Source organism: Bipolaris oryzae (genome assembly GCF_000523455.1).
Source record: "Bipolaris oryzae ATCC 44560 unplaced genomic scaffold scaffold_28, whole genome shotgun sequence".
Lineage (NCBI taxonomy): Eukaryota > Fungi > Ascomycota > Dothideomycetes > Pleosporales > Pleosporaceae > Bipolaris > Bipolaris oryzae.
In genome coordinates, this window is record NW_006911304.1 from 72,264 (window position 1) to 87,748 (window position 15,485).

The window sequence follows — 15,485 nt, forward strand, 5'->3', positions numbered from 1 at the left end:
CTAGCTTATAGTACACAGTAGTCTCTTCCGTTGACTTCCTGAGCTCAGTTGTCCCGACCCTATGTGGTATATTCTCTCTTCATTCGACTATTCCGGAACCCACATCTGGATCCATCCTTCTCGGCCATTCTCACGTCTTGCCCTGACACACGCGTGGGAGTAGTCTCGCTCCAATCGTGAGCAATGCCCAAAAGATCGACTGGTTGTTTTGAATGCAGAAAAAGAAAAGTCCGTTGCGATGAATCCAAGCCCGAATGTAACACCTGCTTGAAGCGCGGGACAAAATGCCCAGGCTACCGGCCCACGCAGGCCTTCATCCTTCATGAATTCGACACCAAAAGAGACAAGCCCGCACTGATCAAGGAGGATGAGAACCGCTACAAATTCGCCATTCAGAGTTACTCTCGCTCAAAGCAGAAGGGACAATCGCAGAGCAACCCTGGAATCCGGATAGAAAGTGTGCAGTATGAACCTGATATTCCCAAGCAAGTAAGTCTAGTTGCTTCGGAACGCATCCAACACGTCAGCACCTTCGTCGCACTATATCTTCCAAAAACCGAAGGTCAGGCACTGCCAGGCCCATCTGCACTGATGCTTGGTCTGCCTAACCTGCCCGCTAACAGCCCTGTTCTCGAGGCTGCCATTGATGCGCTAGCTGCAGCTCAGCTGGCAGTAGACAAAATGAACTCCCCTCTTATTCATCGCTCCAGGTCACTCTACAGCACAGCACTGAGCCAGATGCTGCACGCTATTCAGGACCAAGAGACGGCTCTCAAGGATGAGACGCTTCTGTCTACATATTTGCTCTCGTTGTATGAGGTAACAACCCAACATTCTGATATACAGAGCATATTGTTGACATTTTCCACAGGTGTTTGTCGGCATAACACGGGGTCATGGCTTCTTCTACCACACGCAAGGTCTATTGCATCTCGTCAAGCAGCGAGGACCATCTTCATTCGTAAGCAGATTGAGCATGCAAATCTACCACGGAATCCGATACAACTCGGTATGACAAATCCGACATCTCACGCCTCGCTATACCTGCTAAGTCTTCACAGTTAAGCATTGGCATCCTAATGCGGAAAGCCTCCATGCTCGATACCCCCGAATGGATGTCAGTAACCGCCAAAGCCGCCAAAGTCGATCCCTACGTGGCCCTCATCGACATCTGCATCATGATCCCGCGGCTTCTCGAACGCACCGACAAACTCTCGCGACCAGACTGCACCCAAGAAGAAATCGATAGCCTAATCGACGACTCGCAAAAGGTTGCCAGCGATGCTTTCGCCTGGATCGCCGACTATGAGCGTCATGGACCCCGCTACAACAAGGTTGACCTCGAATCAATGGAAGGCTTCATGGACATCTGCGACGACCGCGTCTTCGACCCGGTCTTCGACTTCCATTACTTCGGCGCGGGAATCTGCTACTTAATCTACTGGTCCAGCTTGCTCATCATACAAAGCAACACGTTCAAGCTCCTCCGCCAATACCGCAAACTAGAACCCAAGCAGCTCCTCATGTGGAGCCGTCAACTTCAGTCTTACGCCGACTCCATATGCAGAGGCGTGCCGTTTAACTACCGCGTCAACACTGGGTACGCGTCGAAGTTCGGGTCCCTGACTCCGCTTATGGTTGCGAGAAAGTACTACGAGATGGTGGGTGAGAAGGCGGCTGTGGCATGGTGTACGAAGGTGTATAAGCGAGGGAAGGTGCCCGAGTTGTATCAGGCAGACGAGAATCTGGATAACTATCCCCTAGAGGATGTCAAGAAGACTATCAAAGATGACCCAAGATACATCTGAGAAGAAGGAACTACAAGAGTAACGACGACGCGGGGGCGAAATGCAAGCGGATTCGGTGTAAAGGATAGTTTGGTCCTTGCCTTCCTGAGTGGAAGGTCAGCACACGCTTCGATCGGTACAGCGCTTATCATTCTATCGGGACCTACACGATTCGCTGTGTGATACACACCATCGGATCCCCGAGAGGATATCGAGAGTCCGTCGGGATTCAAGAAACAGAGTTGGGTGAGTTTCCACTAGGGAATGCCAGTCTCCAACTCTATCTTACGCTCTAGAGCCACGAACAACTCAGGAGCGTACGCGCGACGACTCTTCCTGCGTATGGTAGCGATATCGACGAACAACTCAAGTCCCCCTTGGACTCTACAACAACATGAACCTGGCTAGGGAAACGCAAGACTGGACGATACACAAGAGGGCGGAAATATGGGGTTTAGAAGGCCTTTAGGCGTATGTGAGGGCAAACAAAGTACACATACCCTTTCAACTTTCTCTTGACCAATGTATGCAACTTTTGCTGAACAGAATCTTTTTAGATTGCTAGAAGCCTTACATCTATGCTTCTACACAATCACCCCGTCCTTTCTTACCCCTTCAACTCTGTAATTAATTTACCCGTATTCCCTCCATTAAACAACATAACCCATGTCTTGGGCACATCTTCAAACTTCGTCGGCACCACCGTCTCCGTCTCCGGTCCTAACTGAATCTTGCCCTCCTTCGCCGCCTTGACAAGTTCCTCAATCATAGCCCCCGTCTTCCCCTGCTCCATCGCATCCAGCAGAATAAACCCCTTGACCTCAATCCGATTACTAATAACATCAACCCAATTCATAACACCGCCATCACCAGAGTTATACGTCGACACAGCACCACAAGCCGCAACACGCCCAAACTTCTTCATACGGGTAAGCATAAGCGACAAGATCTCGCCGCCCACATTATCAAAGTAGACATCGACGTATCCCTCAGTCGCAGCTCTCAGGTCCTGCTTGAAAGACGCAGACTGGTAGTCAACACACGCGTCTGCACCCAGACTCTCAACCCACTTGCACTTTTGCGCCCCGCCCGCAATACCAATGACGCGCTTGCACCCAATAATATGCTTTGCAATCTGAACAACCAGCGAACCCGTCGCACCCGCAGCCCCAGACACAACCACGGTATCGGCAGCAGTGGCGCGCGCAACATCGACAAGTCCATAATACGCCGTCAGACCCGTCGCGCCGAGCGCACCAACAAAATGCGTCGCTCGCGTCCCGGCGCTGGGGTCCGGATGGATGGGCCGCACGGTGTTGGCAGGGACAACCAGGTACTCGGACCAGCTAAGTAGGAAGTCCAGGACGAGCTGTCCGGGTTTCAGCGAGGTGCTGTTGGAGGTTACGACTTCGCAGATGGCGCCTGAGCGCATTGCTTCGCCCTTTTGTACGGGGGGCAGGTAGAGGCGCTCGGGCTCGATGTTTGTGATGATCCAGGCGCGTTGGGCGGGGTCGTTGGAGAAGTAGAGGGTTTTTAGCAGGACTTCGTCCGGGCCTGGCGGCGGGAGAGTCGTGGTTTGGAGTTTGAAGGTTGCGTTTTCGCCTGAGATGATGGGTTCACCCTCCGGTGGGTTGGCGAGGACCCATTGGCGAGTCTCTTGGCCGGACATGTTGAGAAAGTCGTGTTCTACCGTTTGTTGTCTTTCCGTGTCGTGGGGTATGTAGTGCGGGAGATTGGTAGTGGTGGTTGATGGGTGAGTGATATGTAGGCAGTTGAGTTTAGTAAATCCAGTGTGTGGCTATGACCCACCTTAAATAGCAATCAATCGACTACACGGAGTACATCCTGTCAAGTGTTAACAGGATTTCTGTGGCCACCCGAGACTTTCTACGTCCTCTAGACGTAACAACGTATACGGTCGACTAACTCTATCCAGTAACCTCCGAGGTGTATCGGCTTGCGGTAAATCTCGGCTTCTTCCATGATATCCATTTTTCTCGCATATTATTTGCTGCTTTGCACCTAGTGCTATCAAGTAGGCCAATCATCAATTCAATATTCGCCTAGATCTAGATGTGGAGACATCCGACTGCCGTGTTACATTGATACGTTGCTCTAAGGCCAGCTCAGTTGCGGGACAGTGATTTATGGTGGCTCTTGGTCGACCAAAGTACCGAGAAATAGATAGGTTCCATCAAAACAAAGCTATTATTTGTAATCAGTCGCTTTCACTATAACGTAGTTAGAAGATCAATTTATACAAAAATACTAGACTTTACGTATAGATTAACATACTATAGCAAAGTCTACGTTACTCTATAGTATCATTATGTACTTACAACTGATTGACATACTGTTGTTCTGGTAGGTGTAGTTTTCATTCGAATATTTCAGTCAACCGAGAGGGGTAGAATGTTGGGATGGACTAGCTTGGCACTTGAGCAATGTGGGGGGCAATGCTACAAGATTGGTGATTGCCGCGTCATCCATACAACAGTATGTTGAATAGGGATCGATTGCTGGCTACTTGTTTTTACAGAGTACCTGGTAGTATAGATAGATATCCTCGTCACTCACCATTTACCACCCTTGCCCTTCTTCTTATTCTTGCCTTTGTCGGCACCGCCCTTCTTCTCCTGAGCGGCTGGAGTGCCTTTGTCTTCTGCCACTACACCTCCCTGAGTGAGGCCATCCATCTTCTTCTTTCCTTTTCGTCCCTTGGGACGGTAGTAGCTCCTGTCGCGCATCGGTAACCACCTCTCGGGATCTACCTTCTTGCCCTCTACATAGTCCTTTGGCATCCTTGCCTTTCGTAACCTCTTGGGTTTCGACAGGACTGCATTAGTTGGTGCAAGGCTACGTTTCCGTGATTCTGCCACGAGATTTACTGAGGTGACGTTGCCAAGGGGGACGCCAGCCTTTTCGAGTTCAGCAGCATCGATGTCGGTTACTAAGCGGTTCGCTTCTGGCAGATATGCCAGGAGATCTGCGGGTATTGAGGCGGGATCCGCGACGCTGTATGCTGCAACAAGACCAGCAATGGCTGCTCGGTCTTCGTTGTCTTGGTCATACAAGCCCTTGAAGATTTCGCCTGCAGACTTGACGTTCTCTGGGTTGTGCGTATCAAGGAGTGCTGTGCCAGCAGCAACCATGAGAGACTTGGAAGGCGCCTCTGTCTTTGATTTGTGGGGCTTCCGCCAATATTCTGCAGCCTTTGCCAACTCGTTCTTTGATGCTCCTGGGCGCCCTTGCTGTGCGTACAACGAAATGAGTGCGGCGATCAGACCTGGCGCAAAGCGTACATCGAGATCGGATGCGGAGCCGCTTTGTTCAAGACGCTTGAAGAAGGATTCAAGAAGGGACGTAGCAGCAGCGTAGTTATTTGTGATTACGTAAAGTTGTGTTATCGTGAGTATGAGGCCAACGTCATTTGGCCTTTTCTCGAGCAACGGCAATATTGCCTTCAACGCAGCTTTCTCAGTACTCGTGTTCCTGGCGTGGGCTGCCGCATTGAGTACAGCCGCCATGTTGACAACTGGAGAAAGTGACGGAGCGGGAGTTCCAGAGATGACCTTTTGGGTAGATTCAGCGACACCAGTCACCTTTTGCGACAAGAGTGAGATGACGTATTCGTCCTCTCGGAGAATGTTCGACTGGTAGGAGAAGAGTTGATCGGTAACAGGAGGTTGAGGCGATGAATGGAATATACGATGTGAGAGGTAAGGGTTTGAGTGTTCTTTTGAAGCAGCAATGCTGTTCACTTGAGCGATGTAGCGAGTCGAAAGTTCCTTGATGCTGGTGCTGTTAGAAATTATGCAATACTGTTACGGGGGCATCATACTCAGCGAAAGGAATCTTTGTAGCCAGTTCTTCTGCTTCATCGGTTTTGCCAAGTTGTATCAACACATAGACTTGCTGTACTGTAATTGGCAGCAGCTCAGCCTGCTTCTCTTCCTCGCTCATGTCAGAAAGCGCATTGCACAGGTCCTTTGCGCGCTTCAAGCACACTTGCGCCTGTCCAAACTCGTTGCGCGAGATACTGCCGCATGCCGCATTGAATGCTGTCTCGAAAACCTCCAGATCCTCTCGTGTGGGCTGCTTCTTCTGTGCCAGCTCGCCCTGTCCAGTCCATTCCAATTGGGCGTCTACGGCTCCTGAGTTGATTCGAATGTCGTACTCCTCACTTTCGACGTTCTGGTCTGCAAGTTCCTTGTAGATCCTCGTGGCTTGAGCGAAGTTCTCAGAACGGTACGCCTGGGTGCCATTAGCCACGTATACGCATCCCCGCACATCCCACACCTACCGCTTGAGCAAGCATATGCTTCATTCCACGGCCTGCTCCTGACCCTGCAGCCTGTGCCACTTCTACCGCCTTGGCCGCATTCCCTGTCTTGTAGAGCGCATATGCATATTCGAATTGCGCTTTCTTCTGGACTTCCGGTGCGGTCTCGAACACTTGTAAGGCGTCTTCGTATCGGTCGAGGTGCAAGAGTGCTACAGCCTTGGTATGTTGCGCATCTTGATCGCCTTTGGACTTTTTGAGAGCCGCATTGGTGGCTTTGAGTACTTCGTCGTGGTCTTCAATGGTGGTTTGCGCAAGCAGCGTAGCGAGATCTCTTGTCGAGACGGCCATTTTTGATTAGCAATCTACTCGACCATCCGTCGGGAAAAACCGCCGAGATGTTGAGCTGAGTGAATGGCGCTGGCGGGGCGAGTGCGGAGGACGTGGTGAAGGCACGCGGGGGTCTGAAGGTGGGATGGGGCAAGCAGAAGCTCGCCTAGGGTCCCGGTCGCAAGGGACCGTAGGGCTGATGGCTGACTGACGCCGTCATACTCGTACCTCGTCACTTTGCTTAACAAGGCAGATGAGCAAACAAAAAACCTTAATGTAGCATGTAATTATCGTGTTTTTTTTGAAGAAACCCATTGCAATGGAGCTTTTCAAAGAAGCACACTGTAGGTTTTTGTACAGATAATCTAAATTACGCCAAGTCATTCTACGCCTTGCAAATGCCTCGTCCAGCACAGCATTGTATTTCTCCAAGCAAACCCATCCCGTACATGAAATGATGAAAAAAAAGATAGCCCAAGGCATCCGCCAATGTATCCGCCCAACAAGTGAAAACACATGTCATCCCCAAACGCCCACGCTATGCAGAACATCAATTCACGTCCTCAAACTCATCCTCTTCGCTTTCATCTCCCCCGTTCGATGCCGCTGGAGTAATGACAGCGGGCGTTGCGGCAGCCGAGGGCGTCGGAGCAGCTGATGATTCCAGTTTCACACGCTTCGCATCCGGAAGAGCACTTGGCGTACCGACATCAACATCTTCGAATTCATCTTCGTCCTCATCTTCATCGTCCTCGTCTTCTTCCTCCTGCTCCTTTCTGCGTCGCTCAGCCTCAATCTGAGCAAAGACAGCATCCAGGTTTTGATTACTAGCAATGGCATCACCTCCTTCAGTCTTGATGGTGGGCGTGTCCACCCCGTTGTCCTCTTGCTTGACAGCTGTAGTATTTCCGGCAGCATCTTTGATGACAGTCGACTGAGTATGCCATGAAGGCAATTGGTTTTGCATGGAGATTTTTTCTTGCCGGGCCTTCTCTGCCATTCGCTGCTTCTCGTTCTGCTCGGCACTCGATCCAATCTGAACGTTGATCTTCTCTGGTCCCGTGTCGATGCCCTTAACTGCCGTCGGTCGCAGAACTGTCGTCTCTATAACCTCAACCTGGGTGCCTGGGTCGACATTCCTGTCGCGAGGCAGCTCGATCCTCTCACTGATTATGTCTGCCGGCTCCATTGCCGGAAGGCTGCCCATACTCTCAATCTCTTTCATTGTCTCAATAAGTGGACCAAACAACTTGTTGAATTTTGCTGGAGTGTCGTCAATATCGTCTGCCTGGGCGTCTGGATCGATCTCGTCTAGTCGGAACCCGCATCTTGCACAGACAAAACCACTGTCGTCCGGTCCGGGGTTGTCGTCGGGGTGATCGAGTGCTTGCATGGTGGTGTATGTCGATTTGCATCGCAAGCATTTGAACTCGGGCTTCTCGGTCGTAGGTTTCGCATCTCTCTTGATTCCCTCGTCGATCTTGTAGATCTTGTACTTGATTGAATCGACGGCATGGCGCCAGTCAATGTAGAAGAACTCTCTGCTCGATGCTTTGTTCGCGCCTTGGCGCATGACATGTTGAGTATACCTGAGCCTGTCAGCATGGATCGTCATCAGTAGCATTGAAATACCTACGAAGAACACAAACCCGCCTCCCTGAGCTTACCCGCGACCTTGCTCACGTGCTTTGAGTTTTTGCCTGCATCCAGAATAATGGTCATGTCGGCCACAGGCAGCGCGCCGTGGTAGCATAGGGCATCCATGATTACAATGTGTTCTGTCTCGTAGAACATGCGGACCACGGTCCGTAGCAACTGCTTCACGACTTGTACGGGATCCTTTGCGCGCTTTTCTACAGGGTCCTTCATAGCGGCACCCATGGCGGCGACTGTGGAGAGGCTCCTGAGAGGCTCTCAGGAGGATAGGAGAAAAGTGGTAGACTTTAAAGGGCTTTGTTCGAATGCGCCGGACCAACGCGCCGACGATGCGGTTCAGTGGGTATAGCCTTTTACTTGTCGGGACAGTCGGCTCCCTTTCTACTCTTTGTAACGACCGTCCGCACGCGAGTTGACGTGACAGTGCGAGGGTGGATGAGAAGACGAGCTGAAGATGTAGTGTCTTAGGCAGAAAGCTAGAGTAAGCGGTGGTGCAGGCGGTGAGTCGTACCTGCCGCGCCAAGCCTGGAGCTTCAAGAAAATGGTAAACTGCGACCCCACAATTGGTCCTTCACTTGTAGCAGCAGACTCCTTCACCAAATACCTTACTCCATGACCAGCTGCCTTCTATCTTGGGGCAAGCTTTCAAGGAGTATTCTGCGATCATGTCCGACAACGAAGGCCCCCGCCGCGACCACGGTTCGTCGAATGGCGACCGAGGCGACAAGAAACGCAAATGGGCAGATCGCGATCGCAGAAATGCTGCGCGGGGAGGTGGTGGACGCCAGCACGGAAGCCGTCCGAATAAGAAGAGAAATATGGGGCGTAAGGAGCATAAGTGAGCGACTTTCTTCAATATCAGTCGGCCTGTCTAACTAAGCAAGTTCGTCACAATTAGATCGACGGGATCGCAATGCCGAACAGCAAGCCAAATATAAAGAGCAGGACGAGAAGGGCGAAAACGAGCGACCAGCCCTACCCGCAGCTTTTCCTGCTGAAGAGGTCGAGGCCGAGGAGCGTAGGCCGAAGCGCAAAGTCGCAGTCATGATTGGTTATTCAGGCACTGGCTACAAGGGCATGCAGATCGACAACAAGCAGAAGACAATTGAAGGCGACCTGTTCAATGCTTTCGTTGCAGCCGGCGCAATATCCAAGGCGAACGCGTCCGATCCCAAGAAGTCGTCCCTCGTGCGTTGCGCTCGTACAGATAAGGGCGTACACGCTGCCGGCAACGTTGTGTCCTTGAAATTGATCATCGAGGATGATGATATCCTCGAAAAGATCAACAGCCATTTGCCCGACCAGATTAGGGTCTGGGGTATCCAGCGAACCATCGGCTCCTTCAGCTGCTATCAGGCGTGCGACTCGAGATGGTACGAATACCTTATTCCAACGCACTCGTTCCTCCCACCACACCCTTCGAGTTACCTGGGCAAGAAACTGGAAGAGTATGCAGAGAAAGAGAATGACCTAGAGGGGTACCGTAAGAGGCAAGCCGAGGTCGTAGACTTTTGGCCCGAAGTCGAGGAGAAGCACATCAAGCCTATCTTGGAGTCTCTAGATGACTCAATACGGCCACTCGTTCTGGAAGCACTGTACAACGTTGATGCAGTAGATGCGCAGCCAGGTGAAGACCCCGTAATCGATGCCTCAATCGAAGACCAGCCCAAGGAAGAGAAATCTGCGAATACCGAAGCAGCTACGGAGACTGCAATGCCAGATGCAGACGAGACCAATACCAGTGAACAACCCAAAGATGAGGTCAAGCAGGCCATCGATTCGATACAGCAGAACGAACCCAACATCACTCTTGATGACTCCACCGATGGCACGCGCCCTCTGCCCGAAGGCGTCGTGAACCAGCCTGTGCTCGAAGAAGCCATCAAGACGCTCAAAAAGGCCTACATCGACATCAAGAAGGCCTACCGCATCTCTCCTGAGCGACAAGCGCGCGTCCAGGCCGCACTCGACAAGTATCTCGGAACCCATAAATACCACAACTACACCGTCCACAAAAAGTTCAACGACAAATCCGCTCAGCGCTACATCAAAAGCTTCAAAGTCGCACCCAAACCCATCATCATCAACGACACCGAATGGCTCAGCCTCAAAGTCCACGGCCAAAGCTTCATGATGCATCAGATCCGCAAAATGGTCGGCATGGCTGCCCTAACAGTCCGCTGCGGTACCGATCCCGCCATCATGGACAAGAGCTTCGGCAACGAGGTCGTACGTATTCCCAAAGCACCGGGCTTGGGTTTACTTCTTGAGCGCCCTGTTTTCGACTCCTACAACGCCAAACTTGCCAAGCAGCATGCTCGCGATCCCATTGATTTCAATAGATACAATGATAAGATTGAGGAGTTTAAGGAGAGGGAAATTTATCAGAGGATTTTTAGGGAGGAGGCGCAGGGGAATCAGTATGTTCACTTTTTTGCTTTATTGACATAGACTTGAGGTGCTAACAAGACTAGATTCAATACCTTTTTTACCCACTTGGACAATTACAAGGATCCGCAGTTCCTGTACCTGACGTCTGGAGGTATCGAGGCGACCAAGAGGAAGCGCGAAGATAAGTCTGTGCAGCGCAAGTTTGAAGAGGATTCTGAGGATGAGAATGCAAGTGGTGGAGAGGGTTGAGCAAGCGATCGACGGAAATGACTGGCTTATGATACCATATAGACAATATGAGTGTTGCATGAAGATCGCATGGGCACGGTCCCTATAATGGGAGCGTCACATTGCTGAATTTACATTTCATAGGGTTTCTTATTGAACAAGATTACGTTATGATTCTAGATGCTCATGAATCGATAGAGCATTCCCATCCACACACCTCAACGCCTTACATATTCATGATACAGACCGTTTCAACCTCAAAGTCCCTTCCCATCAAGATATTCCTGCACTCGTTCCAACAAATCTGCCTTCTTCCCCGCGATACTTTGACCCCTAGCACTTAGCCATTGCTTCAACACAGCAACAGTCTGTTTGTTAATCTGCCCGCTATTATTTATATCTGCCATCTGCTGATCTGACAAGCCACCATCTTCGTCATCACCATCTGCACCCTTAGACTCCTTCTTCACACGCTTAGCCGCGGGTTTCTTTTCTTCGACGTCGGCATCGGCTCCACCGGGACGTTTCTTAGCAGTAGGCTTGGCACGGTGTGCAAGAGCAGATTTTTGTTGTTGAGCGTATACTTCCTGGAACTCTTTGCCATAGTCCTCAATGTACTCGCCGCAGCGCTTGTCGATTTGTTTGAAGCGCGGTATAGTCTTGTCGTCTGGATGTTCTGGCAGCTCTTCCTCCAACGCGAGTGCTTGGAGGATGCGGTAGAACCATTGCAGATCGGGGTTGGGATATCTAGAAGGATCGTATATGCCCTTTGGTAGTTGGAGTTGCTCGATGATGAGGCGCATCTTGTCTGTTAGTGCGTCGGTAGTCTTGAGGGGTTCCTCGGGAGGTGTAGGGAACTGGCGAATATCGTCGGCGAAGGGAAGAGGTACGAGCCAGAGTCCAGGTGGCATGATTTGCTCGCCTTCTTCGTTGGTTTTCTCTTCGCCTGGAATGAGTGCTGCTAGAGTAGGTGCAGCGTTGCGGCGTGGAATAAACCACACCAAACCCATCTTCTTGGATTTCAGTAGCTTCCGCTGCAATGCAGAGAAGACACGCGTTGAGCCGATGTAGTCTGCCTCTGATGGGTAAATGAACGTTGACTTGTTCGTATTCGCCCAGATAGGTACGCTGGAAAGAGATTTGAAGCCAATTATACGTATGACAGGTTCACCGAAACATTGCCGTATCTTCGTGATTTCTTCAGGTGTGAATGTTATCGCGTCACCACCAAACTTGTACGCTTTCCGCAGCTCAGTCTTCTCAACGGTCCGCGCAGTATCATCGGCCATATGTGTAGTTGAAGAGGTGACTATCTGCGGTTTCTCTCCACCGACCCATACATAGCATGACTTGACATGCTCCTGGCGTTTGATCAGGATGTATCCCTTCACACCAATTTTCAAGTCGGGGCCTAGCTCCAGCGGCAATGAGAATAGAGCACGACGAGGTGTGGCTCTCGAGTTGATGGAAGAGATGAGTTGCTTCAGAAGAGAAATGCCTTCACCGCTCTTTGCAACTTTCGTGGTAGAAGGTATAGCAACTGGCGCATCTGGATCTGAGGGCGATGTTGGATAAACAAGATCATCGTAAAAGCGTGATCTATCGAAGCTATGGTCTGATTGTGAAATGGGGAATAGATCAATGGTGCAGCCCAAGTCGTATAGATCGCGGGCTCGTGTGATTGCGGCATCCTTATCTGTTTTAGCTTTGACTGGACAGTCGTTGTCGGTAACCAGGAACAGACGTCTTGACGAAAAGTTTGGTGCTTTGGTGGTGAAGATTTGATTTGCGCAAAAAAGTACTGTTGCTATGCTGGCTCCATTCTTTGCCGGCTTGAGAATCTTTTCAGCTTCTTCCTCGTCCTCGACCATGTCTCTCAGTCTTTTAACGTCTTGCGCTGATGGAACATCCAGGTCGGCTAAGAGATAGCAGTGTTGAAATGTATTGTCGCCATCTTTCAGATCCGTTTCCTCTGTACCAAACAACAGGATGCCCATCATATCGTTTGGATTTGAGATGATGCGCTGTTGCATTAATTGGTAGGCACATTTTAAAGCGGCAGAGGTTGGTGAGTCGCGTTCGGCCTTTTTGTCTTCTGACTTGGGCGGCTTCTCAAGCATACTGGGACTGACATTGATGGCGAAGAGAACAGCATCTTTGATAGTCTTATAACTCTGTGTTATGTCAGTACACTCCACAGATACCGAATATCAATTGACCGCACAGTATCGTCAATTTCCTCTTCATCTTCGTCTTCTTCCTCTTCACCTGCTCGGTTGTCTTGAGGGTCCGCCATGATGGAAAGCCGTGATCAAACGAACGTGGGAAGTGCCCTGGTATTGTAGCCCAAGACGGCGGTGGTTTGCTTGATTTCTAACTACTACCGCAGCGCGGCGGACTGAAGGTATAAAAACAAACTTCTGGAATTGTCGCATTACAGTCAAGGCGGCGGGACAACCCCAGGCAACCGTAGGCACGCGCCTTAGCTCGGACGCGACGACACGTGACCATAGTGGGGCACCTCCGAGCAGCCGATCCCCGGGCTCGATCGTCATCACTACCAAAGAGGCCGCGATTATTGGTCGAAGCTTTTCCTGCTCGGACATTATTCACTTCGGTGTTCTGGCCTTATGGCAGTCTAGTACATCAATTCGAGAAGACGCCTTCTTTCTCGTCGTAAACTCCATAATGGCTCTGCGGATATCTTGTTCCCGCGCTGCAAAGCGTGCAACTTCCCTCACACCTGCCACATCGGTTCTTTCGTCATACAGTGCGCAATGGAGAAGAGGAAATGCCACCGTCGCCCCGACGCAGGTTACGCAGGGAGAAAAGGGCCCAACTGCCATGGTATTCATGAACATGGGCGGGCCATCCACTACCGATGAGGTTCACGGCTTCTTGAGCATGTTGTTTGTACGGCTTCCACTTACGTGTCAATGGAATTGGACTGATCTGGATAGGCCGACAAAGACTTGATCCCTCTTGGACCCCTCCAGAACTACATCGGACCTTACATTGCAAGGAGAAGAACACCCAAGATTCAAAAACAGTATGCCGAGATTGGTGGAGGATCGCCGATTAGGAAGTGGTCGGAATACCAAGCCGCAGAGATGTGCAAGATTCTCGACAAGACTTCACCCGAGACAGCGCCGCACAAGCCATACGTCGCGTTCCGTTACGCCAACCCTCTTACTGAAGACACCTACAAGCAGCTGCTGGCAGATGGATTTGGAGGTGGCAAAGGTGGTCGCGCTGTCGCCTTCACGCAATACCCGCAATACTCATGCTCTACTACTGGTTCCTCACTGAACGAGCTCTGGAAGTGGAGGACAAGGCTGGAGGGCAAACGTGCAGCTGGAGAGACTGGACAGGAAGTCGAACCCGAGGGTGCGATAAAATGGAGTGTCATTGACCGCTGGCCTGCTCACCCAGGTCTCGTCGAGGCATTCGCCCAGCTCATCGAGAAGAAGCTCGCAGAATATCCTGCTGAGCGAAGAGACGGCGTCGTCATTCTCTTCTCAGCACACAGTCTGCCGATGACTGTTGTAAACCGTGGTGACCCATATCCCTCCGAAGTCGCGGCCACTGTTTACGCCGTCATGCAGCGTCTAGGTATGAAGTATAAGTACCGTCTGGTATGGCAGTCGCAGGTCGGACCTCAGCCATGGCTCGGTGCACAGACTTCAGACACCGTCAAGGAATACATGAAGAAGGGCCAAACAGATATGTTGTTGGTTCCAATTGCGTTCACAAGCGACCACATCGAGACGCTGTACGAACTCGACAAGGAGGTCATTGGTGAAGATGCTGAAGGTCACGAGGGTGTCAAGCGTGTAGACAGCTTGAATGACAACCGTGTCTTCATCGAAGCGCTCGCGGATATTGCCAAAGCACATTTGCAAAGCGGTCAGGCTTGCAGCCCTCAGATGACTCTCCGGTGTCCAAAGTGCACTAGTGAGAGGTGTCTGGCACAGAAGGAATTCTTCGCGAGCCAGACGCAGCATATCAATCCTTCTACAGCATAGTTTATAGATAAAAGCATCGTTGTATATATGTATAGTAACTTGCCAGTACTCGAGCCCACCATGCATGCTACCCTCAGGTGTAATCATAGATCCCTGGGAAAAATCGGTTTCCCAATCATCTTTGTCTTGTACGTCGCGCTCCTCGAACCGTCTGTGGCTTCGCAAACCAGGATGATGAATTGGAAGTAACGTGCTAGGTGTGCTTGCGCTAGCTTACCAGAAGACCACCAAAGTATGATCTCTTTGAAACATTTCCCTGTATTTCGTCATCATATGCTGTACTGCAGCAAGGCGGGTGTTTCTGAATGCGCATCGAATCGCAAGACGACGACGCCGTTTCCGCATACTCTCTGTCCTGAGGATCACTTTGTGTGCTGGTATTGTCGAACAGGCGTGGAGAGACTGTGTAAGAATTTGGATCTCTGATATGCGGAGGTACCCACGGTCCATCCTCGCTCAAGAACTTTTCTCTGATGGCCGAACAAGCCCAAGTGCGGTTCTGGATCTCAGAATCTATGTACCGTTTCGAAAGACCTGGCTGATACACTTCGATGTGTCTTTTGTTCATACAATCCTCATCTGAACAACAGGTATCTGGTTCCCGTGGCTCTGTACTGTTGACTATCTTACAGCATGGATCAGTATCTTTGAGGTTTCGTGCACCGGTGCATAGTCGATATGTATCTTTTGATCCGGGCTCTTTGGGAAGGGTGGGGAGGAGACTTATCATGGCTCCTGCTGTGAGGTAGATCGCATGGCTGTAGTATGATTCTTGCTTCGAATGTT

At 50.9% G+C, this 15,485-nt stretch overlaps 8 protein-coding genes across 8 annotated transcripts; 3 read left to right on the plus strand and 5 right to left on the minus strand.

Moving 5' to 3' along the window:
* Positions 1–183: 183 nt before the first annotated feature.
* On the plus strand, positions 184–1,808 carry COCMIDRAFT_3094 (uncharacterized protein; the record flags this gene model as incomplete). The annotated part of the gene is made up of 3 exons (XM_007687287.1): positions 184–819; positions 872–1,009; positions 1,062–1,808. The coding sequence occupies 3 exons, from the start codon at positions 184–186 to the stop codon at positions 1,806–1,808; spliced, it is 1,521 nt and encodes a 506-aa protein (XP_007685477.1).
* A 586-nt stretch (positions 1,809–2,394) lies between these two features.
* COCMIDRAFT_3095 (uncharacterized protein) lies at positions 2,395–3,456 on the minus strand (the record flags this gene model as incomplete). Its single annotated transcript, XM_007687288.1, has 1 exon — positions 2,395–3,456. One exon carries the CDS (start codon positions 3,454–3,456, stop codon positions 2,395–2,397), a length of 1,062 nt encoding a protein of 353 aa, XP_007685478.1.
* Positions 3,457–4,360: 904 nt separating this feature from the next.
* On the minus strand, positions 4,361–6,420 carry COCMIDRAFT_3096 (uncharacterized protein; the record flags this gene model as incomplete). The annotated part of the gene is made up of 3 exons (XM_007687289.1): positions 4,361–5,582; positions 5,629–6,041; positions 6,091–6,420. 3 exons carry the CDS (start codon positions 6,418–6,420, stop codon positions 4,361–4,363), a joined length of 1,965 nt encoding a protein of 654 aa, XP_007685479.1.
* Positions 6,421–6,779: 359 nt separating this feature from the next.
* Positions 6,780–6,950, minus strand: COCMIDRAFT_88593 (uncharacterized protein; the record flags this gene model as incomplete). Its single annotated transcript, XM_007687328.1, has 1 exon — positions 6,780–6,950. The coding sequence occupies one exon, from the start codon at positions 6,948–6,950 to the stop codon at positions 6,780–6,782; it is 171 nt and encodes a 56-aa protein (XP_007685518.1).
* On the minus strand, positions 6,950–8,268 carry COCMIDRAFT_88737 (uncharacterized protein; the record flags this gene model as incomplete). The annotated part of the gene is made up of 2 exons (XM_007687329.1): positions 6,950–7,988; positions 8,036–8,268. 2 exons carry the CDS (start codon positions 8,266–8,268, stop codon positions 6,950–6,952), a joined length of 1,272 nt encoding a protein of 423 aa, XP_007685519.1.
* A 452-nt stretch (positions 8,269–8,720) lies between these two features.
* On the plus strand, positions 8,721–10,695 carry COCMIDRAFT_34529 (uncharacterized protein; the record flags this gene model as incomplete). Its single annotated transcript, XM_007687305.1, has 3 exons — positions 8,721–8,893; positions 8,940–10,475; positions 10,530–10,695. The coding sequence occupies 3 exons, from the start codon at positions 8,721–8,723 to the stop codon at positions 10,693–10,695; spliced, it is 1,875 nt and encodes a 624-aa protein (XP_007685495.1).
* A 236-nt stretch (positions 10,696–10,931) lies between these two features.
* On the minus strand, positions 10,932–12,970 carry COCMIDRAFT_88717 (uncharacterized protein; the record flags this gene model as incomplete). Its single annotated transcript, XM_007687330.1, has 2 exons — positions 10,932–12,848; positions 12,899–12,970. The coding sequence occupies 2 exons, from the start codon at positions 12,968–12,970 to the stop codon at positions 10,932–10,934; spliced, it is 1,989 nt and encodes a 662-aa protein (XP_007685520.1).
* Positions 12,971–13,362: 392 nt separating this feature from the next.
* Positions 13,363–14,699, plus strand: COCMIDRAFT_34531 (uncharacterized protein; the record flags this gene model as incomplete). Its single annotated transcript, XM_007687306.1, has 2 exons — positions 13,363–13,587; positions 13,635–14,699. The coding sequence occupies 2 exons, from the start codon at positions 13,363–13,365 to the stop codon at positions 14,697–14,699; spliced, it is 1,290 nt and encodes a 429-aa protein (XP_007685496.1).
* Between the last annotated feature and the right edge of the window lie 786 nt (positions 14,700–15,485).